We start from the raw sequence: 26,197 nt of genomic DNA on the forward strand, positions 1-26,197 counted from the left end.
TCATAAGGCTACAGCCCTTTGAATATAGTTGCTTTTATCTCCTACTGTCACAAATCCTGAATAAACCACTGAGTGTCCATATACTACACATTTACATTAAGTAACTATTTATTAGATGAATTAAGATCAGACTCCATATTCAGTTTATCGATTCTAAGAAAGTAAATATTCTAGTAACTATGTAAAAATTAGTTTTTCATCAGTTTTTCCTACTTGTAATGGATTGTATGGAACCTAATATGTGGTTTCACTCTCTACACTATAGAATGCATTATTTATTCATAGAATAGTTTGGGTTGGAAGGGACCTTTACAGGTCCTTGAGTCCAAACCCCTTGCAGCAAGCAGTGATGCTTCAATGAAGTCCAAAAGGAGTGATTTAGGAAAAAATGTATTTTATTTATAGAGTAGAAACCAGCATATATTGAACTTAAAGGATTTAATTATATATAAAGATGTATATTTAAAAGGATACTGAAGTATTATGGATGAGTACTTGATATTTTAATTACATAGCTTATACTTACGCATGCCTGACATTGAAGTGAACAGTTGTTTTACCAGTTCAAGACCTACCTAATAGGATTTGTTCTCTAGACTAAGCAGAAGTCTTGAAAAGTATAAGATATGAAGACAATTCAAAGGAGAAGCATTCATCTTCTAATAGCTGAGTTGAAAGCAATTTCTGTTCTTTACATATTTTTGTTTATTCTCTTCAACTTAATTTCATGATTTTATAATAAAAAAAAAAAAGAAAGAAAAAAGAACAGGCTGTGAAAGTAGGATCTTATGCCAGCAGTCTGTGTTTTGGAGCTTAGTCGTGGCAGCAAGCAAACCTCTATATATGTCCTAGCTCCAAGGGAGACTCCAAAATCAGTCTCTGTATATGAATTACAGGAAGATTTAAGAATTTCAGTGACACATTTGTCAGTTAAAGGTTCTCTTTAGTTTTAGCAAGTTTGTTACCTACAAATTCCAACTAAAACTTGTGGTTTTGCCCGATTTGTTTTGGCATATGACTGCTCATAATGATTTAAAACCCCAAAACCAGAATGAAGCAGTCAATATTTAGGTCTCTGCTTTCAAAGACTACGGTTCAAAAGTTTCCTTGGTTTGGTAGGTTGCTGGATAAAGTCTATAATATGAGAACACACCTATGTACGTTTATAGGTGGTCAGCTATTTCCTATATGAGTGAAAAACATCCAAGATAAAATAGATTTGTTCTTCATTGAGAATTGGTTTTGTTTTGGGATGTGTGGCTTTTTTGTTTGTTTGTTAGTGTTTTTTGTTTGCTTGTTGTTTTGTTTGTTTTGGGTTTTTTAAATTCTGTTCAATTTTTTAATGTTTCATTTAGTGAAGTATTTTTGCTATTGTTGTGATGGTTCGGTGAATGACAAAGCTCAAATTATTGGCTAATTACTTTGCTAGTTTTCTTGCAACTGGCAAGCAACTGGATGAAGTGCAAAAAGCTGAAACTGGTAGCACAGATAACTGTAGACAATAAGCACATCTTAGAGAAATGGGATAACCTTATTAACTTAGTCTACTTTGTAGGCAATGGGTGGCCCACTTCATGCACGTGCTGCCATCACATATATATTTATATATATGTATTGACTTGGCATGGAGAAAGCAACAGTGAAGATGCATTGTGAAGCTGAAGAAGGAACCATGATCTTTGTGGATTATCATCAAAGAATGGTTGCTTTTAAAAGAAATGCTTATGGTGTTTTTCTTGCTGGATTGGTTTGTTTGGTTGGTTTTGATTTTTTTTTTTTTTTTTTTTTTTTTTTTTTGGTCTCTTGTTAATAATGTCCTAGACATCTTGATTTCCATAGGCAATGCCTCTTCCTACCATTCTTCTTTACTGCCATTGCAAGAAGTTAGTCTATAGATTATGCAGATACATCCTGTTAGTATTCTTATAAATCTTTGATATTCTTACCAAAAAATATTGTATAATGAAAGTAGTGTAGCTGGGTTAGGCTTGTGAATAGTAAATTTTGCAACGAAGGAAAAATGAAAGGGTATTGTGTCTAGAAATAAAAGTATCTAGAAATAGGAAATAGTTTTTAAGAAAAGAAAGGCTGATCAATTTTCAGTGGCTTCTGAAGCAAGTGAAAATATTTTATTGTAGCTATACTGAACCTGTGCTGTCATGGTTTTCTGGTAGTTTGTGTGTGTGGTGTGTGGGTGCGTGTGTGTGTATGTTTCTGTTTTGTTTTTGTTGAACTCCCAGGAAGAGGTTTAAACATGAAGGCAAAACTTTCAAACCCTAGCATGGCTAAATACAAAGCAACGCTGCCATTTTTTTTTTCCTTTTTGTGCCTCCATCTAGATCTGTCACCTAATTTAAAGCAAAAAGAAAGATACAATTTAACCACAGGAGAGCTAATAGTGTGAAAAAAAAAAAAACCCTGATGAATTTTGTTTCCGCAGCACGATATTATCAAAGATTTAAGAAACAAATTTGCCAGCCTCGGCGAGAACTCTCTGGTAACAGCATAAATGTCTGTGTTGGTTTGCTTTTGAGTTAAAGGTTTCTTTTTCATTCATTTGAACATATTTCTCTTTTTTACCTCTTCTTTTTTAATTTAATATTCATACCCTCAATTTAGCAAGCCTTCATTTTTTAAACCTCTTCCATCTTCCAATGTATTTTTTCCGTAACTTGGATGGAAAGTTTATGGCAGCAAAGCTGTCATTCTGGCTACTTCTGCTGCAGCTGTTCCTGCTTTTAGGTCATACATGTTTTGGGCGTTGTGTTTTTGGACATGATACTAACTGGTTGTGTCATGTTCCTTTTGAGTAAGCTTTTTACCACGCCATCTGATGGACTCACTGTCATAGGGCTCTATGCAACTTCCATTTTGCAACTTATACTGCTTAGTCATCCTCAATTCTCCAGCAAACTTCAATTAACCTGATGAAAGTTGAAAGTCATCTGGAATTAACTGTGCCTTTATGTTTGCTCTTTATGCTCTTTATGTTTTCGGTAGTAGTTTAAATTACAAAAAAATACTTCACCATTGCTCAAGCAACGCCATGCAGTATTGTTTGTTGCCGCTAGAGAATACAAAATATAAAAGCACAGTGTATTCTATCAAATATTCTGTTAGTAGGTGGGCAATCTATATTGTAATATAATGATATGTTTTGAAAAAAATTTCTGAGATGCATCTTTTACTCTGGTATTTAGCAACAACTTGCAACTCAAGAGCCACATACTGAGCAGTATGAAGTTATGGTCACACTATAGAAGATTATTAAGAGTATGAACTGTTGCACAAAAACACAGCACAAAAGTGCAAGTTTGATCGATGCAGACATGCAGTATATATAATGAACATGGGCCTTGAACTAATCTAATGATTCACAATTGAGATGACTCTTTCCAGATAAACTGCTAAAAGCATATTAAAGAAAAATACCAAGTGGAGATTATTACTTGAACCTGTTAATTATTTGTTCAGTAGCATCGTATGTATTAAAATGGTTCATGATGTTGCCATAGAGCCCATATACTGAGAAAACCAAGAACCTTTGGAGGATTGATAGTAACTCAAATCTCATGTTAAATGACTGGAATTTTTATTCAGGAAAAAGAAATGGAAAAGCAAAAACTTCTGTATCAACAAGCCAGACTTCATGATCGGGGTGCTGCTGAGATGGTTCTGCAGACAATCAGTGCAAGTAAAGGTAGGGTTTTGGTGTGTAGATTAAATTTTAAACCTTATTTCTAATGAACTTTGAAGTTATTTTATTTATTATTGGGCAAAACATGCAGATATCGGCTCTAAGGTTTGCTATCAAAATGAACTCGAAATTTCAAAATTTTTGATAGCTAATCTAGAAAAGTATAATAAGTAATTTTCATGAGACTATTGTTTCTTTTGTAGTTACAATTAATTTTTCTAGTGCTAATTTTGAGGATGCGTGAAGTACTTCGTAACTTTAGCAGCACTGACTGATAAAATGGCCCTCAAATTCTGGAATCTGTACAGCTCTGAAATAGGTGTGGACTTAAGTCCTTTTGTTATTTTCCATTCTCCAAATATCTGATTTTTTGGTGTATTTTTCAGATAAAACATTTTAGAAGTTTAAATTATGCTTTTTTCCCTTAGAAACCATCTTATTCTAAGGTTTTATGCTTTCATTTTTGTCTTTTGTGATTTGTTTTCACAGTAGTGATATTCTAAAAATTCTTGATTACAAATTTTATTTACTATATTTAAATGCTTGGGTCACTGTCATTTTCTGAAGAAAACATCCAGATTTTCATGCAGAAGGGGACACACTGTTAAATTTGAAAGCTAGCTCATCATTATGAGCCCAGCCTTAAATCGACTGTTGGATGCTCTAGTGATCGGAACATGGTTTATATTCACTGAACTCAGTTATTCCTGCCTTATATCTTGCTGCTTCTGTGTGCTTTGTATGCATTACACTATGTCTGTAGGCACTCATGAAGAAATTAAGGAAAAATAGGTCAGTTTTGCAATTCATTGAATGGATAAATTAATTAATAAAACATTCCTAATTTTATATGTGATCCAAAAATATATTTTAAAATGTTTTTTTAAGGTGAGATGGGGCCAATGGTTGCAGCTACCCTAAAGCTAGGAATTGCCATCTTAAATGGAGGAAATTCTACTGTTCAACAGGTAAGGTACTAGTTTCTTCTATCTATTTTAGCCAGTATAGGTCTTTATACCATGGTAGTTATTACTGTAGTAGCACATTACGAACTGTGACTATTTGTCACATACTCTTTATCCTCTTATGCTTTTTTGCAGAATAAAATCATATACAAAAATTCCTTTTTTGGTGGGTATTTCTTATTTTTTTACAAGACTAAAAGATTTGTTTTGCACTTCGGGTGTAAGGGAGAAATTTTATGTTATAACACTTACTTCTGTAGGAATTCTTTGGGAAGGAGGACTTTCTTGGAAGATTGCCAGTCCTATAGCCAGTATAGCAAAATTGCTGACCCCAGTCTTCACGAAAAAGAGTGATACACAACTTCAGAATTCCTTAGCTTATGCAATGGAGACTCTTGCTGATGAAAGCAGAGAAAATCCTGAATAACTAATCTATCGTAAAAAATTTGGTGCCCACTGGACAAGTCTGATACATTAAAAGAATCCTGCACTGTTGAAGTGAAGAGGTTGATATGTTTAGTGTTCTGTACTAGTTGAAGTTTCCTGTGTTGAGAAGGGTTTATACCTGCCATATACTAGATTATTTTAGTACAGTTTAAAGAATACAGTTAAAGAAACAATTAAGGTCCCAAGTGAAGCAGCTGAATACAACCAAAATAATGTTCTTTTTGGGAGCTGGAATTGTCAGGAATTGACATGAAAGACTATAAGTAGTGCAAAAATTATTTGCTTGAACCACTGTCAGTTCTTTGTGATGTCATGATATTAAATTAGGAAAATCATTAGGAAGGTGTAACCAAAATGTATGATTTTTTCTATAAAGCATGTGAACTTTAATTAAATGTTCTTTTTGGTCTTGATATCTGGATTTTTCTCTGCAAGGCTCCTAAATATTAGGGATATTTCCAAACACTATCATCACTAATAGTATTGAATCCATACAGTCTTAAGTTACCTAGGTTATCACATAATAGGAATATTAATTCTCTGCATAAATTATTTGTGTTTCCTGCAGAAAATGCTTGACTACCTCAAGGATAAAAAGGATGTGGGGTTCTTTCAGAGCCTTGCTGGTCTTATGCAGTCCTGTAGGTAAGAAAGTATTGACTTGAAAAATTTATTATTTTGCATTTATATTTTATTCCATGGGTTTTATAGTTCTGGATTGATCCTGTACACAGTTCTTGCAAACAGCATTTGGGGATTGCAATGTACTAGATTTGGGTTAAAGGACAGGGTGATGCTCATGGTGTGAAAATTTTTGTGATATGGATCTACTTTTGTAAGAAAGCTCTTTTCAAAAATATTTACGGAATTTCAGTCTACCTGAGATACGGCAGAAATCAACTACAGACTAAGGAACATTTCTCAGAGGTGAATCCTTAACTCTGGAGGTATGCAGTAATCCTGCAGAGATCAGGTTTATGATCAATGCTAAGTAATCATAAAGAATTTGGGGAAACCCATCTTTGTTAGAATTATTCATAGGATTTCTTTGAAGTCAGAAAAAGAATTAGAATATCTACTTTCATATTAAATTGATGATTTTTAATAAATTGAGGTGATACCATGACTTTTTTGTCCATTCATGCTTATTTATGATTTATATTGATTTCATATATAAGTGTATGTGTTTAAATGTTTTACATATAATTTCTAAGAATAAACCATATCAATAAATGATGTATTAATGAACACCGGACTAAAAAGGGCTCCCTGGATTAGGTGGTTCAGTCTTGTTATGTCCTGGGTATCATGTTATGTATTCTTTTTTCTTAATCATGTATTCCTTTTTCTTAATGCTGTCTGTGGCCAAGTTTAATTTTGAAATCAGTGAGGTTTCTTGCCAGCAGAGATGCTGTCATACTTCTATGTTCATCTGACTTCTATAATTGTTTTTTGTATGAACAAAAGTTATACCTGGCCGGCTGACATACAAAGCCCTGAAAGGCAGAACCTTGCAGGTTCACAAACGAAGTATGGGAGGTATATGCTCCTTAAATCTGGTTAGTTGAATACATATTCCCTTTTGGCAGCTTCAGTTTTTCAGAATGTGGAGAGAGAGGAACACTAAGTGGAATTAGTAATGACAGTTTCTTAATGGACCTTGCTGCTTGGTATGGACTGGGCTATAATACAAAAGTAGTCAATAACTTGGCTTCTTTATAGCACCCAAAAATGAGTATGTATATCATAAATGCATACATTCCCTCTTTTTTTTTTGGTCAGTCATACAGAGCTGAATTCTGTGGTCACTTCAGGGCAAAAGCAGGTTAAGGCTTGTTGAGATTTGTAATCTCATAACAGACACATATATCAAACCACTGAGCTGCATTTTTTTTTTAGTAATAGTATGCTTGTAAACTTCTATGACATCACACATCCTTTTTAACTTCCACAAAATAAAATATTGCGTATATTTAATTAATCACAAGACAAATGTAATTTTTCTCACTGCAGTGTTCTTGATCTAAATGCGTTTGAACGTCAGAACAAAGCAGAAGGCCTTGGCATGGTGACTGAAGAGGGATCAGGTACCATTGATTCAACATGACCTTTTTTAAGTTTTGCAGAAATAAGCTGAATTTGAAAGAACCCAGGGGAAGTTTGGGTTAGGTATAAGGAACAGGTTCTTCATCCAGAGGGTGGCTGGCCACTGGAACAGGGTCTCCAGGGAATTGGTCACAACACCAGCCTGACAGAGTCTAAGCAGTGTTTGGGCAATGGTCTCAGGCACATGGTGGGATTTTGGGGTGTCCCACATGGGGCCAGGATTTAGAATTTGAAGATGCTTGTGGGTGTCTCCCAACTCAGGATTGTCTATGATTCTATGAACCTTGTGAATATATATCTAGAGGCTGGAGCTAAAAATGGTTTCCTAAAAGTAATTTATATTTAATTGGCATACCTAAGCCCATCCTTGTCAACAGTAAATCATTAGCACATGTTGAGTTTCAGAATGGTCTCAGAGGATTCTTTTTCATCATTCTGAAGAAGTGAAGACATTACATGTAAAATTGAAAACATATTCCATTTACGAAGAGCAGTGTTTATGCATGTAAAACATTTCAGAAGTCCCCAGCCAGCTTCAGCATAAGATGAAATTATAAATTCCCACCTGATTTCTTAAACTGAAAACCACACCACTTACTTAAGCCATAAATTAAATATAGGAGGTTGAGGGAAATCTATCTGCTCTGTGGAAGAAGATCTGGGAAAGCTTTTTCTTTGAAATATGTATTTTTTTTTAATTTGTCTTTGGGGAAATACTGCAAAAATTTCACTCTACTTTTGACTTTGAACCAATTTGGCCTTCCACCCCTTGGTGTTGTTAGTTCACTTTCAATTTCTTTCTTCTGTTTGATAATAACCACTCCCTTACCGTGGTTGTCTGGATACATTAAGTTTGTTCTTACATGCTTAATAGAGCTACCAAAGCACATTTTCTTCCCTTATCTTCAGAATTTTTTACAGTGCATTTTTATGTTTAAATCCTACAGTGACCTAACCTTTTAACATGTTTTTTATCTTAAAAGCAAGGTAAAAAAGCTTGACTGTATAATCCCTATTGCATTTGAGGGATCATAATTCATACCAGCAGCACTACATATCTCATTGTCCCTTGTGCCCGTAGGTCTTTTATGCGGCCTATTTCTTTAATATTCAACTGCTTAAATAATTTTTCATTAACTATTTTTCATTATTAATATTTTTCATTAACTATTATGTTTGTCTGAATGACTTCAAGGCCAGTCAAAAATTCTGTTTCTCCAAAAGTGCTCTCAAAGTTTAAATTATAGATTAAGTCTTTCTAGACTTAGATGAGTAAAAAAAAGAAGTGAACTCATGTGGATAAAATTCAGTACAAGATTGTAAATTGAGCACTGGTACAGCTATCTGGCATTTAAATTTTGGCCATTACTCTCATGTTTTACTGGAAGATTATTCTGCACAACCTTTTGTTCTTTTGGACAATATTTCTACTCTTACATGACTAAGCTTACTCATAATGTTGGATTATGAAATGGACTCTCAAGATATTGGCTCATTCTTCTTTTGACCTCTGCCTCTGTTTCTAGAAATGACTGATTTTGCATGCAAATATAAATAAATCTTTAAATGCTGCATAATTGACTCTACTAATGTTAAGAGTATTTTTGTGCTTCCTCATTTGAGGGATTTTTTTCATTTTATTTTCATTTGATGTTTCTCTTTTAGTACAGAACTAATTTTGGCAAAACCAATACCAACTGTATTTTGTATTTGCTAAAACAAATTCTCACCTTTTTTCTTTTTTTCTTGTTTCTTTTTCTTTGAACTAATTGTCCTGTCCTCCCTTCCTCAGTCATCACCCATGAGCGTGGTAATTATTAAAAATAACTGCCTATTCCTTATTTTCCCTGCTCTTATCTTTGTGTCAGCATTGTACAGCTCCTGAATATCACTAGATTTTTTTCCTGTAAGACTGCTTAACTAGTGTGATTTTTCTGTTAACATTACAATTGTTCATTCTAAAATTCTTGGCTTACATGTCAAACCTTCCCATTTTGGTCTTCCTCTCTTTAATAGGATTTGCACAGTGACTGACACAGTAGATGTAAGAGCAACAAGCTTTTTTATACTTTTCTTTCCTTTTCTTTTTTTATTTGTTTTCATTTTAGCAAGCCCAGTATTTGCAATGGATGAATGTTAAAAGGAAATACAATAGTATACACATACACAAAGCCTTGTGCTTTAGTCCTCCTGTAGCATTTTTGTTGTGTATTGAATGTGGCTTTATTGCTACATTGATTTGTGCAAGCACAGGAAATCAGTGGTGGATCCAGTGAGGATTTGAGGGTGGTTAGTAAGGAGAGGACTTACCACTGGCTAGGTTTATCTAATGCGATCAGGAGTTGATACTAGAAAGAGGTGGTGCCTTGCTAATTAAGAGGAATCAATACTGTTTACAGGTGATACTTCCTTATTCTGAAGGCTACTTGGTGTGTTATGGTTGCTATACCTCAAAGTTTCCATACTTCAAGTAGAGGAAGAGCTTTGTAGGAGCAGCTGCCATGAGATGTTCATGTCGCCATGTGAAAAGAGAATTTTAAATACAAAGTGTGTGTACTAGTCAGCAGAAGCAATGAACTCCAACACAGCAGATGTCTTTTCATTAGCCAAATGTTGGGGAGGAGGATGATCTGGTGTTGTATTTGTTTTCTCAGCGGGAATTTTCTTATTTGGCAGCTTAACAAAATTCTACACAGTGATTAGGATAATTTTTTTTGTTTGTTTTCTCTGTTACTGAGCAGTAGCAGTGTCAAGATACAGTAATCACTGTGTCAAAGATTTCTTGGCACAAAGGGATAATATTTGCTAACACCATATTTTCTTACATATTAATATCCAGCTACTGAAAATTCAAGACAAAGGAAAACCAAATCCAACCAAAAAAGACTGTAATTTTCCCTTTCAAAGTTACATTATTGTTGATAATATGCAACCTTCAAATAGTAATATGTTTTTCATATTATGAAGCACACCTTTTTCAGTTAATTGAAAAGTAGTTTACATAAGAGCTGTACAGGTACTGGTATTAATACCTGATAACATTAAGAAAGCCAAGCCAGTGTGTCTGTGGGGAAACTCCTGTAGTGAACAGTTCCAAAGTATCCTGGATTTTATAGGATATCTCATCTCTTTTATCTACAGTCCTGTGAATAACCATCTGTTATTACTATAAAGGACATACCAAAGATGAGAAAGATTTTCTCCCAGGATGTTTTTGGTTTTGATTTTTTGAGAAAGATGCTTAGTTTATGAGTAATTAATTACTCCTCAATTGATTTCCAAGGAAATGATGGGATGTAAAATGTGCATTTTGGCCTGTTTGTCATTTCATCTCAATCGGCTGCAGAAGCACATTCATGAGTAATTGTCATTGACTTTGCAACCTACAGTCCTGAAACTATTATTCCCAAAGTCAAAGAAAAACTGTTGAAACTTATGGGAATAAAGTCAACTTTTTTTCATGTGCAGTTCTTGTTTCTGGTTCCAAGCCAACCTTAGCAGTAGATAGAAAGCCCTGTATTGAGTCAACATGGATGTGAAATTTATTGCTCTATTCCCATTGTTTCTTTGTGCTGTCCACATCGTAAGTGCCTTGTCCTGATATTCCTCTGACTGGTACTACCTTCCCTTTCCAAACCCTGGAACCCCCACTGGTAACAACATTGATGGTTCTTTAGCAAATGTGTTTCTTACTTGTTTTTGTGGTGTACTCAATGTTGGTTCTTCTGTATGTATTTTGTTTTGATTGTTCTGTTTCCTTTTCCAAAAAGGGGGGTACAAAATCAAAGACCTATAGAAATACTTACTATTTTGCAATAGTTTTTCATTTAACACTCATACTCCTTGCCATTTCACTGTGAGTCACAAGAATCTTGAAAGTGCAATGTTCTTCTCTTTTGGAGAGACTTGTTTTACTTATATGAAGTACAAAACTTAAGATACTAAGTGTACACCTAAATTATTTTACCTTTTTCCCCCTCTCTTTCAGGAAAGCTCTTTTTTAATGTTCAATTTTTTAATATTTTATCATGGCTTTCTTTCATTCCTCTGTAAATTCACAGAAGCCTAATTTTAAGAAAATACTATTTTAGAATGAGACAATAGCTCTTAAAGGACTTTTACCAGATTGAGAGGTAGATGTGATAACTAGCTGTGCTGTGGGTTTACATCAGGGCTATTTTCTGCCATTAATAATATGGAATTAATAAATAAGGTTTTGGCCTTTACCAACTTAGTCACACTTAAAGTAGATGCTTAAATTGTGTGTAATCCACTGTAGCCTACATTGGAGAAGTGTTTTCTACCTTCATAAAACTATTTGAATCAGTGTTTTCATTTAAAAGGGAACTTAAATAACTTCAGAGAATTTCACTCACTGAGGAAAGAAGTGCATTTCTTACTTGAATTAGACTGTTGAGAAGTCAAAGACATGCAGCATTAACAATCCAACCCAATACTGTCTGAATCTTGTGATAAGAATAAATTTAGTCGCTTTATCATGGGACAGATTTGCTTTTGCTTCACAGCATCATCATAAAAGAGTCCTGTTCCCATTTGAAAGCTGAAAGTATTTTTATATTTCTGTAATATGTACTATCTAACCTTGTGTTTTTGAGTAGCAATTGAAGTCAGATTTTTTCCAGTGAGGATGTAAAAAAAATAAGATCAATAAAGATGGAGAGAACCATTGAACTTTGACACATGCACTTTCAATGAAAAAAATCCCATGCATTTATTTTCTCATTGAATTTTATTTTTTGTTTCCTATACCTGATACCTCTGTTCCTGTATATCACAAACTGCCAGTTTTGCAAAAGCTACAGGCTTAAAGCCTTTGTGTGTACAGCCATACCATTTACATACAGCATGAGCAATGGCAGCATTTTAACATCTAAACAAGTATTTTTCAGAATATATCTAAGACCAACAAAAATTAACGAATGTTTTTTCATAACAACCTAAATCACACTATATGTTGCGTGTATGTTTGTAAGTACATTCTTTGGAAATCTTTGTGTGAACTGGCATGAATTTGTGTTCACAGCAGCAAAGGTTGCTCTTCTGAATTTTATAGAAAGAAATGTATCTCCATTTCAGTTCTCTAGTTGCCAGTGAGACACCACTTGTAGTTAATAAGTACAATATGAAAATAGAAATTCCTGTCCATACTAACATTGGTTCTAGTCTGATTTTGATCAGGTGTAAAAATTGAACACCAGGGCATTTTAAATCTTAGTGTGGCCAGATGGTTTGAGATACGCTTTTTTGCTTACTTTTAAAATATGTTAAAATATTTCTAAAAGGAACAGACCTTTCAGCTTTTATGCAATGATGCACCTAAACACCTTCTGACTTTGAAGAATTTTGCAATAACTTGTGTTCGAGTTGTGATTTATTTACTGTGGAGCTAATTAAAAGACTCTTCCAAGCCCTTCCAATAATCAGGATGGAATCTATTTAATAAAAATTCCTTAAGTCCAGTAATTGTACTAAAAGCCAGGATCTGTATAACATTTTAACTTGAGACTTGTTTTTCTTCTTGTTCTGGAATCTTCTTAAGAGAGCAAGAAAAATAGAGGTCAAAAATATTAAACTGTAACTTATTCTGTAGTCTTATTCCTACAAATGGCTTTGATTCAGTGGTGCCTTAATACTCAAGAAATAGATGATTGGGTCTTTCATGGGCTTGATTTTTCCAAGCAAGTTTCCTGAGGAGTTATTTTATGAAATCATTGCCATTTCAACAGTCAAGCTACAAGCATTACATGTGTGATACAGGCTTCACCCAATATTTGGCTTTCTGTAATTCTTATTTTTGCGCATAGTTCAACAGAGCATGTGACCCCACATGAAACTTCAAGCATGACAAGAGTCCAATTAAACTGAAAAGAATAAAGTAACTTATCTTGAGAAATCTTCTCTACTATTGCATTTGACCAGCAGCATATGAAACTCTTGTGCGGGACTGAACCTGCATGTAATGTTGAATAATATACTTATAAGAGCTCAGGGACATTCTGGTTTTGCCTTCTTTGGGCATATATTGCATGTATACCTTTATCAGCACTGACAGTAACAGCAATTTATTTTTCATTGTTTAATTAACTGAAAGGGTTTTCAGTCTCCTGTGACTGAAAAATGATGTGCCTGGTAGTTATATTTTCAGTGGAGAAAAATTTCTTGGAAAGTCATTCAAAATATTTGACTCATTCTTGGAGAAACAATTGGGTACTTTTTGTGACTGCCCTAAGATCATATCTAGAGTTAGGAGAAAAAGCATCTTATCTTTCCCTATGGTACAAGAATTATGTCGGCATATGCCTTAGTGATATGTATTCTTAACACCAAACATAGTCTTCAGGATAACAGAAAAGTGTGAAATTTTGTACTTTAAATATTCATATTAGTTTTCAAAATGTTTTTGGTTCCTATTCCTAGAGTACTGAAGATTCTCACTTTAAAATTCACAGTCTGTGGACTGATTAGTCCATTAGCTTGAAATTATAATTGTTCATGACTTTACATAAAGTTAAACTTTTGATCATGTCTATTTATACTCCAAATTGTACTAAATACTGTTTACATTTCAGCTAGCTAGTATGAAGAAAATTAACTTGATCATAGCCAAATCCAGCCCAAACAGTGATAATCTAATTACAACAATATATTCATCTGTGAATGTGGATATTATAATTACAATTATCTACCAGTAGAACAGCATGGAAGTAATTGTTGATTTAAGTGAGGTATCTAATTATTATTTTTTTTTAATGCCTTTACTCACTTTTCTGGTCTCCTGTTCACAGACTAAAGATCCTGTCTTTGTAGAGCCTAAATTATATCCCCTCGAAGAAAAATTCTTCCAAACTGTTTTGCAGTTTGCTTACATTATTATCTCCCTCCTTTTCTTGTTTACAAACAGCACTTTTTATATATTCAAATTATATATATTTTGAAATAGTATAAGTTTTTGTGACTTCCACCTTTACATATGCAGTCAAAATACTTCCCAAGATTCTATATGGGAATTTTCTTACTTTTAATAGGTGGCCTTTATTGCTTTAACACCTATAGTATTGTCCTTGTGTCTCGTTTTATAAACTGTTCTACGTTTTCCTCAGTTGTGATTGTTTTCTCGGGTGAATGGTTATTTCTCCTCTTCACATGTCCCTATACAAAGTTAACTGTATTGATGTACTTGAAATAATGATGTATTAATTCAGGGCTTTTTAGTATACTGTTTCCTGTGGGGGAGGAAAAAAAAAAGGCTTGAAGCTTTGTTCATTTGGATATTAGTTGTTTACCAAAAAATTAACTGAAGGGCCTAATTCAGTAAAGCATTTTGGCAATTGGTCTTAATTCATTATAAATTTTGTCAAAGGAGACCCATCCATTTTGTGTCAGCAGCAGACAGGTACTAAATCCTCAAATATTTCAGTCAAAATGGCACTTGAGAGTTCACACAGCTGGAAATTTAATGGGTTGTTTTAGAATATTTTAAAATCAAATAGTTTATTTGAGGAGTGATTTTTCATAGCCACTTGGCTAAATCTCATTCTAAGTTCCTTCTTTTGTGAAGAATGGGGACCAAATTGGTCCAACCCTAACCTTTGTATGCGACACAGCCTCCATGCCCAGTGAAGTCAAACAAGAATGGAGATTGGGGATTATCTGTAAAATGTTGCCAAGCTCATGCTGCCATATTTATAAATCAAAAGTTAAGTTTTGTAATTTAATTTTTTTTAAATAACCAAATAACTATCTGCCAAGCACAAGTCATAGGTGCTTCAGATAGATTGGTGGTTATAAATTTTCTCTCCCCTTCTCTCTTTCTTAATACAAATTCTGGAGATTTTTTTCAGGGGCTGTGGGGTGTTACTTGGCAGACTGCGATAACCTGCTTCCATCTGCCCTTTCTGCAGGAGAAAAGGTGATGCAGGATGATGAGTTCACCTGTGACCTCTTCCGCTTCCTTCAGTTGCTCTGTGAAGGACACAATTCAGGTTTGTGGGCAGGCTGCCAGTCAGAAAAATCAAGGTGACAGCAAATGATGGCAAAAGCTCTTAATTGTTGAAGGTTTGGTGGCCTTCATAAAATACTATGAAAGGTGGAATAGCTACTAGACTGTACAGGAAGGAAAAATCTTTAAGTGGAATTAAGTTGCCAGTATTTTTTAACAGCCCTAATTTTGTAGATAAGATAATCGTTTCCAAAACTATGAGTTTTGAATCTTGACCTACTAGGAAAGTTAAATTTACACAGGAAAATGTTCTTGGTTAATAACTTCTAGACATGGAAGATTCAGAGGAATATGCAAGAGGAAGTTGTATTTATTGTCCCCTTGTGTGTGTCTGCTTTCTGATGCACACTGTTTCCCACTAATGTCAGTTAGAATTGTATGTAAGGTTACAATGTACACAATACCTTTCTTGAAGAAGCAGATATCTTTTAAATACTAAAAAAACCACATTAAAAGTGCATAATTTAAGTGTATTTTTACCATTAAGTATATTTCCCCATGTTCTCTCTGTCATTCTTAGGGAATGAAAGGAGAAAAAAAGAGATATTTTTCCTTTTTAGGCATTAGACGTATTTCTGACTTAGTTATCAGGATTTGTATCATGTGATTTAATTTTACTTAACAAAATATATTTTAAGTATAATTGCATTGAGATTGATGTAATTCTAGTAATAAATACATTAAAGTAAGACCAAATAAAGTTTTACAGGTGAAATATAGAAACAAGGTTCTGGCTTCAGAACTTCACTTGCATATGATCTCTGCAATAAGATGTTAAAACTCTTACAATTGTTCATTGAAAAAAAAAAAAAAAAAAAAAAAAAAAGGAAGCCAAAGCCATGCCTCTAAGCTGAACTTTTCTAGGTCATTGTAAAGCAGAATTAATTTTCAGAAGTAGTTTTGAAACTTAATTAAATTTAAATTCAACTTCTATTTGAATTTTTAGATTTTCAGAATTACCTGAGAACTCAAACTGGTAACAACACAACTGTTAATATTATCATTTCTACTGTGGATTACTTATTGAGAGTTCAAGTAAGTGATTTATATATTAACTAAGAAGATGAAAATATGATGTACTTCTATACAAGTTTTATTAGAGGAGTGCATTTATTTGTCATCACACTTATTCTGGTCCCTGTAGCCCAAGCTGACGAGAAAGGCTGAAATTCTCTGTCAGCTGCAGTTCTTTAAGAAGTGTTACTTTCTGTACTGGGAGAGTCAGAGGTAGCATAGGTGTGACAGAGTGGTTCCAGCCTTGGTAGGCAGGTGTGCGATGGAGGCTGTTAACCAAGGGGAGTGGCAGGAGGTGGGGACATGCTCGGTGTGTCCCTGAGCACGGGTAGCCGGGTGCTGAATGAAACTACCCTGTGAGTGAAAAGCATTTTGTGTTGCTCAAGTTCAGTTTCAGCCAGCTGCTTTTTCATCCATATTCTGATTTAGGCTGAGCACTGGCCAGCTGCTCTGTGAATGAATGCTTGTGTGCTGGCATGGAGTGAAGCATAAGATGAGACTATTTTTATTTTCTAAAGAGGGGAAAAAAAGACAAAAGGAAATAAAAACCACAGAAGGCTAGATTAAAACCCTTTCAATTATCTATTTTTAATTATCTCCCAAATAGTTTTAAAATGAAAACATTTCATTATCACAAGACAGTAGAAAGTAGTAAAAAAATCTTTGTTTCCAGATTGCAGCATGTGAATGGTGCAAAAACATATTTTGTGATAAATGTTCATAATTTTTATCTGTATTTCTCTTTTCTGAAAATCACTGCACATGATAATATATTATGTTGTGATTTTTTAAAAAAATTACTTACCTAGTTCCCTTCAGCCATTCATTTTTTTGCTCTGAGAATTCCAGATATTGAAAATTCTTTTTCCCTTTTTTTTGTTTACACTGCTGCTGCTATCAACATTGCTTTCTATCTTTATGCATTCTGTAGAAGTTGTGGAGACAATACAATGATTTTCATTCTATTGCTTACTTTGTTGAAAATTTAATAAGCTTGCTTTTGGGGAAGATGGAGAGAGAAATCGTGCACACAAAGCAATATTTGCTCCCACTATTGACTAGGTGTCAAATACACAGTATAAAGAGACATTGTTTAATGAACAGCATGCAGCATGGCAGTAGTACTGAGCACTCCTTTTCAGAATGCAGGTTGTATTTCTAAGATCAGATACCAATTCACCTAATTTTTAATTTATTTTGAGATTTGCTGTGGGGTATATAAGTTATTTCTTTCCTTGTGTTTGTTTTCCTATTGATTCCCTTGAGATGAAACTACAATTCTTGAAGTAGTACTTGAGAATTTCTGGGTGGTTCATTTAAAGCCTTTAAAAATGAAATAATTTTCGAAACTAGAACTGTCTAATACTGATTTTCATATATTGATGAATATCCAGTTAGAGCCAGTTTGGCCACACAATCTCTTTGTGCTTGTCACAACTGTTTTTTCTTTAGGAATCCATCAGTGATTTCTATTGGTATTATTCTGGGAAGGATGTTATTGATGAACAAGGACAACGAAATTTTTCCAAAGCCATCCAGGTTGCAAAACAAGTTTTCAATACTCTCACAGAGTATATCCAGGTAAATTAATTTCATTAGAATGTTATGAACTTGAAAGAAAATTCATCATACATTTGGCATGAAGATATAAAGCAGCTAGATATAACATAGAAATATAATATAGATGCATTTACTCTTCAACATCATTTTAGTGTATTTCCTTATGTATGAAACAAAATATTCAAATATATGTATATACACCTGTCACTACTCTTTTACAAACTTTTGAATTTATTAAAATTTGAAATTATTAATGAGTAATCATTTATGTAAGGTAGTAGACATTTTCTTTCTTGTTTTGATTAGGCTGCAGCAGTGTTACCCACTTTAAAGCCTTTACCTTTAATCCACTGAGAAAACTAATGTCAGTGCGGATCATAGCTGCTGTGTAGTCAATATAACATTAGATTCTCCATCAGGAATTGGGTTGTTTTAAGGCATCAGTGCTATGTTTGAAATGGTGAATTCACACTTTATATTTGAGAATTGTATAGAGGTGCACTTGAGATAGAGTCAGGAATAAATGAGATTGGGATCAATTCTGTCAAAATGAAAATATGGCTGTTCTTCCAGGATATCTAAAGAATTCAGTGTCCGTTAGATCTGTATTAATTGTTTGTGTAAATAAGTTGGCAATATTAGAAATTGATTCTGCATATAATAAGTAGGTTAGAGAGAATCTCAGACTGTTAGGTGTCTATTGCAATGGTTTCATTCAGATGAAAATAATTGTTATGAAAATACTATGTCATAGTTCATAATGATGAAATATGGAATAGCACTGAAAAAATGAGGAGAGGCAAATTGCAGGCATTTGTGTAGATATATTTTTTGTATAAATATTTCTCAAATCACAAGTAGTGTTTTTTATCTGGTAGAGATTTTATTTGTTATCCTTTGGGGCTTCAAAAGCTTTTGTGTTCCTGTTTTTCAGAAGTTAAAATTTTCTTTAAGTATTTTTTAGCTTTGTGCTCTATATAATATGCTGGGGGGAAAAATCAGGAAACTGATTCTCTAATCCCTTATGTGAATTTTGCATTAACCTCCCATAAGGTTTTTTCCTAATTTACAGAACTACATAAGGAAGAAACAGCGTGAAGATTTGTACCCCTTCAGCATTTATTGTTTAGAGTTGCAAACAGATACACACTTGGGGGTTCTGAATTAGTATATTGAGACCTGGATAAAACAGACTTGGATAAAACAAGCAGAATGGTTATTAGGAGTAGGCATTTTTTACAGTCAGTGGTCTTGCTAAATACATAATTCTAGATATGTTTAATATTTCATAGAAGTTTCTAAAGGACAACCCCAAACTATGCACTTATGTGTACCTGTTTTTGTTGAATTTCTTGCAAACAAACTTTGGCTTTATTTTCTTTGTTCTTGTGATTTTTTTTTTTCTTTCATTTTTTTTTTCTGAACAACAGGGGCCATGTACTGGGAATCAGCAAAGTCTGGCACATAGCAGGCTGTGGGATGCTGTAGTTGGTTTCCTTCATGTGTTTGCCCACATGCAGATGAAGCTGTCTCAGGTATCTTTTTGTTTTACTTTTTCCTTCATGAGTCACTAGCATTTTCGTAAAAGAGAAATAAATGTTAATATGTCTGAGTCATTAATAACAACAATTGATGGGAATAATAGGGTAAAAGATAGAGATGAGAGAATACAACGAAATTGAGGGAGTAAATTGCAAAACTGGAGCGAGTGTGAATATCAGGCCTGTAATTGGATCACTGGCCATAGGTAAAAAACAGACTAGATCAAACTGCAAATGAAGCATATCACTGATATTCAGAAAGAACTCTCAGTTCTGGTCTTTTGTACCCGAAATTATCTCACAGTGTTTTCTGCAGTTCCCTTTTATGCAGGATGCATCATGTTCATTGATGGCTCCTGCACTGAACCCTAGTTCAACACATGTCTGCATCTAAACCTTTTTCACTCTTAGTAGAGAGTAGTCAGACCTCATAATGGGTGAATTTCCTTTGGATGTAAGTACTCATTTCAAAAGCTGTAGAAATAGTGAAGGGGACTGGCACAGAGTGTAAAAATTAGGTGCAAGGAATACTATCCTTAAGCAGTGCATTTTTCAAGTTCTTAAATTTTTAAAAGAATTACACATTTTAATTGAATGCACTGTTTCTATTTTTTTTACATAATTTCACATTTTTAGAGAAAAATGTCATACGCTTGTGAAAGTGTTAGTTATTGTTACGAAACACAGCTCTGAAGTCTCTGAGTTTTCAGATTTCATTATTTGGCTCCAAAGGTGTCCATGTAAGTATTCTTTCCATAAATGAAAGTAGTCTTGCTCAGAATATTTTTTCTCCCTGCCCTTGGAACTTTATGGATGAAAGTAGGCTACTTGCTTACACTTGTGAAGTTTGGGCTAAAGGTACACTTCTCATTCTTTACGGCTAAGTAGAAGTCTTCTTCCTACAAATGCCATCACAGTCAAACCTGATTTTCAAGAGAAATGCATTGAACTTCTACTGAAGTGCATTTAAAAGTGCCTGTATATGCTGTTCTGGTTTTGAAACATCTTTGTATTTTAAGAATTTTTAAATATTCAATATTTGGGTGGGCCACAATGAAGGCTATTATGCTTCCTTCCTGTTCCACTAAAGCAAACTGGAAAGAGGTGTTTAAGCAGTTACTGACAGTGAGTCAAACACATAGTAGCTATGTGTTGATTATGCAATACAAGGTGGCTATTGGCAGGATTTGCTTTTACAGTAATGACAAGTTTATAGTCTCAGCTGTGCCCAGAGTGGCTTCAGAGCATCTTTGATTACTGAATCTAGAAAATAACAATCTCATCCCACCTCTTCAAAGATAGCCCAGCAGTTTTGCACAACAGGAGTGTGGACTTATTTGTGATGTTCCCTGGGATGACAGAAGCACAGTCTACTCCAAGTGCATCATTCCGAATGCATTGCTATAAATAGTGATGGTGTCTTTCTCTTGCTTGGAGATCGAGCATTGGGCTTTTGGAAACTCTTTTTGGGGTCTAGCAGGAAGTATCAGAATAGACATGGGCTCTTTTCTTTGTTTATATTTATTCCAAGAATATATTAATAGGTTTTTTTAAAATTCTGTTGAAAGAACAGTTTTCAAAAGTGTTGAGTGTGGCTAAGTGGAGTTATAAGGAGTTGCCATATGGCTTTTGTCTCTAAGAGGGGCCTGCCTAGGCTAAATACTTGGAGTTTGTTTTCAATCATGAGTTTCCAGAGTACTTTTGGAGAACATTTGAATCAAGATTTTAACAGGAGCAAAATTAAATCACTGTTTTGTTTAAGTTCTGCTTTTTCTTTTTCATTTTGCATTTTAATTCTCTATCTTGTACCACGAAGCAACAATGTGATAATGATAATAATACTTCTTAAGAAACTAAGGCAGAAAAAGAAAGTACAATTTTCAATTCAAATGAACAAAGCTCATCTGGATTGTAAATAACTTTTTTAGTTAAAAGTTTTGTAATTAAAACTTACAGGGCAAATCAATTAAAAATCTTGTTATTTCAAATTATGTGGTTTTCAATCCAAGATCCAAATTGTCATTGTTCAGGGTGGAGTGGGTGCTTTAGACAAAGTTTTTTATAAAAGCCATCTCTTTGAGTCTGAAGAACAGACAGAATTCCTTTCTGTATTCAAACTCCTTTGCAGAAAGGGGTTTAAATGAAAGTAAACCCTTAGCTTCAAATTTTGTTAGCAGTTTAAATTTAAGGAATTACAGAGGTGTGAATAAATCACAGTCCTGCAAGTTTTAATGATGGAAGATCAGCTAACTTTATAAAAGGTGAGTTACTTATTAGGAAAAATGAATAGACAGTTCTTAACTAGAATTACTTACTACACAGTATAAAAGCTAAAAAACAGCGGTCAACTGTAACACTAAATGTCAAAGCACACTATATGAAAGCAATTCTGTTAAAGCAAACTAGCAGAAGAAACATTATGTAGAGGTTGATGAATATGACCACACTCCTTTTTGTGGTGTACTGCCTCCTCTTTCTCTCATTCCTTGGGAAGTAACTGTAGAGAGGTGTCTCAAATCCATAAGAGAAATGCCATATACTTCAAGTTTGTGGAAGAATCTTTGTGAAAGTGGCCTGGGATTTTTATAGTGGAAAGAAATTGGCTGGCAGTCATAGGCTTCTAGGACAGTTTAGCATCTTATCTGAAGTCTGACTTCAAAGTCTGTTTAAAGATGGTAAGCCTTTTAAAGATGGCTGGCCTTTTAGCATATTCAATGCTAAAAAACAGCACTGTGGTGCTACTGGTAGCTCACCACAGATGGCTTGCGCTGCTTTGTCTCCTGACCAGGTTCCAGGCCAAGCAGATAAGCTTTATCAGGGCAAAGCATCCTGCCACAGCCATAAAATACCTTGAGTTTGTTGTACCACTCACTGAAGGCCAGCACTGCTCGGTATTTGTTATCAGTGGCATGATGTAACAGTGTTTCGCTGAGGAAGTAGTTTAGTTGAATAATTCTGTCCAGATAGACTCCAAGCAAGTGTCATAGTAAACTCGATGAACCCACTGAGATAAGAGGTGGCTAAAAAATCAATTCAATGCATGTCTAAGGATTTACTAATTGAACTTTATTAATAAATATTTTAATATTTTAGTATCATTATTTTCTTATTTTTTATTTATTTTATTTATTAAATTTTATAAATATAATAAATTTAATATTTTTAATAGTTTATTATTGAAATTTTATTTCAACTTTTCTTTTTCCTTCCAAAAAGTTCAGTGGCTTACAATGAAATTGAATCATGTTATACTTTGAGCTTTATGTGCTACTGCTATTGCTGTTTTTCCAATTTTCCATAGCTGTAAACTTGATTACACCAGAAGTGACAATATTTTAGCTGACAGGAAACATTACAGAAGCATCATCTATCTCCTTGACATACCCCGTTTTTGCTTTGAATCTTTTATCACATTCAGTTTTGTCTTTATTAAATTACTCTTCCTAAACAGATGATGGTGTAAATATATTTTCACTGTATTACCATTTTTGACACTTCTCGCTTCTTAATTTCTAAGTCTGCTTTTTACAAGGTGAAATGTGCGTCCACATAAATAAATGTCCAATAAACCAATATATCATTTATATTTATATACTCTTTTTGTTATTTAGGATTCCAGTCAAATTGAACTATTGAAGGAATTAATGGATCTTCAGAAAGATATGGTTGTCATGTTGCTGTCTATGCTGGAAGGTAGTAAAAATGTGAAATCTCTTTTGCAGTTGTTCTACCAAAGTTTTTACCTTTGTAATTTTCTCCATTTGAGAGATAATGCGCTATATTTCTTAACATTTTTAATTTTTATGTCTCAATTGTGAGAAGACCTTTCAGGTATGAAAGCGAATGGGAGATTTATGTAGGGTAGTTGACATAAGCTATATCAATTGTGAAGGCCAGAACTTTATAAAATCCAGAGCTGGCAGGAGGTGATGTGGTTTTTTTGTTTGTTTGTTTGTTTTATTTTGTTGTTGTTGTTGTTGTTTTGGTTTTGGTTTTTTGTGGGTTTTTTCCTCCCATGAACTTGACTTATCTTTGGGTTAGATGAAAAAGTTTTTACTATTTAAGCTGAAATCCTGAGCTCTGGGGACAAAACAGTCACTTATATTTTTTCCAAGTCTTAAGGTAGACTTAATAGTGAAAGACTTCAGATCTCATAGCTAGCTTTCTCATGTAAGTGTGTTATTGAATAATTTATCTTTCTTACTCTTTGATTGCTTCACTATTCATTATAATACGCTTTTCTTTGCCAAAATATTTGCTGATGTCATCTCTAATATCCTGTCCTCACCTTTAGGTAATGTTGTGAATGGAACTATTGGAAAGCAGATGGTCGATATGCTTGTAGAATCATCGAACAATGTGGAGATGATTCTGAAGTTTTTTGATATGTTCTTAAAATTGAAAGATTTGACTTCCTCTGATGCATTCAAAGAATATGACCCTGATGGCAAAGGGATAATTTCGAAGAGGGATTTTCACAGGGCAATGGAAAGCCATAAGCACTACACTCAGTCTGAAACTGAGTTTCTGCTGTCATGTGCTGAAACAGATGAGAATGAGACTTTGGACTACGAGGAGTTTGTGAAACGATTTCATGAGCCTGCAAAAGACATTGGTTTCAATGTTGCTGTTCTCCTGACCAACCTGTCAGAGCACATGCCTCATGACACGCGCTTGCAGACTTTCCTTGAGCTCTCAGAGAGTGTGCTGAATTACTTTCAGCCTTTCCTTGGACGTATAGAAATCATGGGCAGCGCAAAGCGCATTGAGCGTGTTTATTTTGAAATAAGTGAGTCAAGTCGGACTCAGTGGGAAAAACCTCAGGTAAAAGAGTCAAAGAGACAGTTTATATTTGATGTCGTAAATGAAGGTGGGGAGAAAGAAAAGATGGAGCTTTTTGTTAACTTCTGCGAGGATACCATCTTTGAAATGCAACTGGCTGCCCAGATCTCTGAGTCAGATCTGAATGAAAGGTCGGCTAATAAAGAGGAGAGTGAGAAGGATAATCCTGAGGAAGAAGAACCTAGAATGGGTTTCTTCTCTCTTGTGACCATGAAGTCAGCTTTAGTGGCTCTCAAGTATAATTTAATGACTCTTATGAAAATGCTTAGCATGAAGAGTCTAAAGAAACAAATGAAAAAAGTGAAGAAAATGACTATGAAGGACATGGTCATGGCCTTGTTTTCTTCCTACTGGAGCATTTTGGTGGGCTTACTACATTTTGCTTGTAGTGTTGTCCGGGGATTTTTTCGCATCATTTGCAGTTTGCTGCTTGGAGGAAGCCTAGTAGAAGGAGCCAAGAAAATCAAGGTGGCTGAACTGTTGGCTAATATGCCAGATCCCACTCAGGATGAGGTGCGTGGGGAAGAAGAAGAAGGGGAGAGGAAACCAACAGAAGCTGCATTGCCTGCAGAAGACTTGACAGATCTGCAGACTTTAACAGAAGAGAGTGATCTACTCTCAGATATATTTGGTTTGGATTTGAAACGAGAAGGTGGACAGTATAAATTGATCCCTCATAATCCAAATGCTGGTTTGAGTGATTTACTGAGCACTCCCTCCTTAGCCCCAATGCCTGAGGTACAGGAAAAAATCCAGGTAATTTTATCTTCTGTTTCTGATATATATTTCTCTCTTTCATGTATTAAATATAATCTTCAAATAAAACTTGAATTTTTGTTTTTCTGGGTTTTCTGCCCTTTTTTTTTTTTAAAGAACCATGTGTAACAACTGATGTTTATTCTTTCTGATGTCACAAACTTGAATTTCCACAGCCTTCTTGAAGTAGATGGTGTTTTGGATTGCTTTTAATTCAGTGCTAAATTGCCTCTCTTCATTATTGTAAATTGAATTACCATCTTTCTTCTGGTTTTCCATTGTTTAACAAAACCCTCTAAGACTCTGCATTCTAATTCTGTACTGTATAATAATGTCTACACACAGTTTTTAATCCTGGTTTTCTCTAGGAGAAGGTGAAAGAAGATGAAAAGGAAGAGAAAGAAGAAACAAAATCAGAACCTGAAAAAGCTGAGTACGTATTACTTTTACCTGTGCTCCTGTAAAATAAAAATAGTGTTTTGTTTCACTGAAAAACTCAGGTTCATTTGTACTTCTTTGCCTTTAATTTATCTGTTCACATTGCAGTTAGATTGAGGGGTTTTTTAACAATCCTCCTCCTCTGTGCATATTTGCAAGAAAATGGCTTGCAATAGGCACCACTCTGATTCTATGAATTTCCCTCTTCCCAGACACATCCTTTATAATGTCCATTTAATTTCTTTTAGAATGTGCCTCATGGACTATATTTTTTTCTTGGCAAATCTTAAAGCTAGAAAAAAAATTCTCTAAAACATTGTAAGAGCAGCTGAGTTCCAGAGACCTGCTATCCATCAGTAATAGAGACTAGATCTGCTTTAACCGCTCCCATTTGCTGTGACACATTTTGAGTTATTTGCATTTTGCAAAATCTTAGCATTCCAGTACAATCTTAATGAATTACAGAGTACCCTCGCATCTTTATTAAGAGATTTGATCAATCTAATATTAAAACCTAATGTTAATGCCATTAGCTTAGAATAAAAATAGTGGAAAGCAAAACATAGTGTTTGGTTTTAACCAGTAAAAACTGTGGATCTCCATCCCTGTATTTTATGGTTCCTGATAGATGTACATTTTTTGTGTACAGTTTCTGTAGCTGATTTATCACTGTCAGAATTCTAAGAAAATCCCTTAGTCTGAAACTCTAATAATTACTGCTCTTCTGGGATGACAAGCACTTGTCCATGACAAAAGCTCTTCTTCTTAATCACTGCAGCAAATTTTCAACTTGGCCACAATAACTTTGTGA

The 26,197-nt window shown here is 34.3% G+C and overlaps 1 protein-coding gene across 1 annotated transcript in view; it reads left to right on the forward strand.

Annotated features, from left to right (window-relative positions):
- Positions 1-26,197, forward strand: part of RYR2 (ryanodine receptor 2) — a gene marked incomplete at its 5' end in the record, with an annotated part of 385,437 nt that overhangs the window by 334,375 nt on the left and 24,865 nt on the right. Inside the window, 11 exons of the mRNA XM_083858180.1 lie at positions 3,601-3,700; positions 4,586-4,665; positions 5,678-5,754; positions 7,123-7,196; positions 15,138-15,218; positions 16,182-16,270; positions 17,702-17,830; positions 19,240-19,344; positions 22,962-23,043; positions 23,645-24,948; positions 25,317-25,381. Of these exons, the coding sequence (XP_083714306.1) occupies positions 3,601-3,700; positions 4,586-4,665; positions 5,678-5,754; positions 7,123-7,196; positions 15,138-15,218; positions 16,182-16,270; positions 17,702-17,830; positions 19,240-19,344; positions 22,962-23,043; positions 23,645-24,948; positions 25,317-25,381 (2,186 nt within the window). The remainder of the gene's footprint in view (positions 1-3,600; positions 3,701-4,585; positions 4,666-5,677; positions 5,755-7,122; positions 7,197-15,137; positions 15,219-16,181; positions 16,271-17,701; positions 17,831-19,239; positions 19,345-22,961; positions 23,044-23,644; positions 24,949-25,316; positions 25,382-26,197) is intronic.

The sequence above is a fragment of the Zosterops lateralis genome (genome assembly GCF_965231275.1).
Source record: "Zosterops lateralis genome assembly, chromosome: 3".
NCBI classification, from domain to species: domain Eukaryota; kingdom Metazoa; phylum Chordata; class Aves; order Passeriformes; family Zosteropidae; genus Zosterops; species Zosterops lateralis.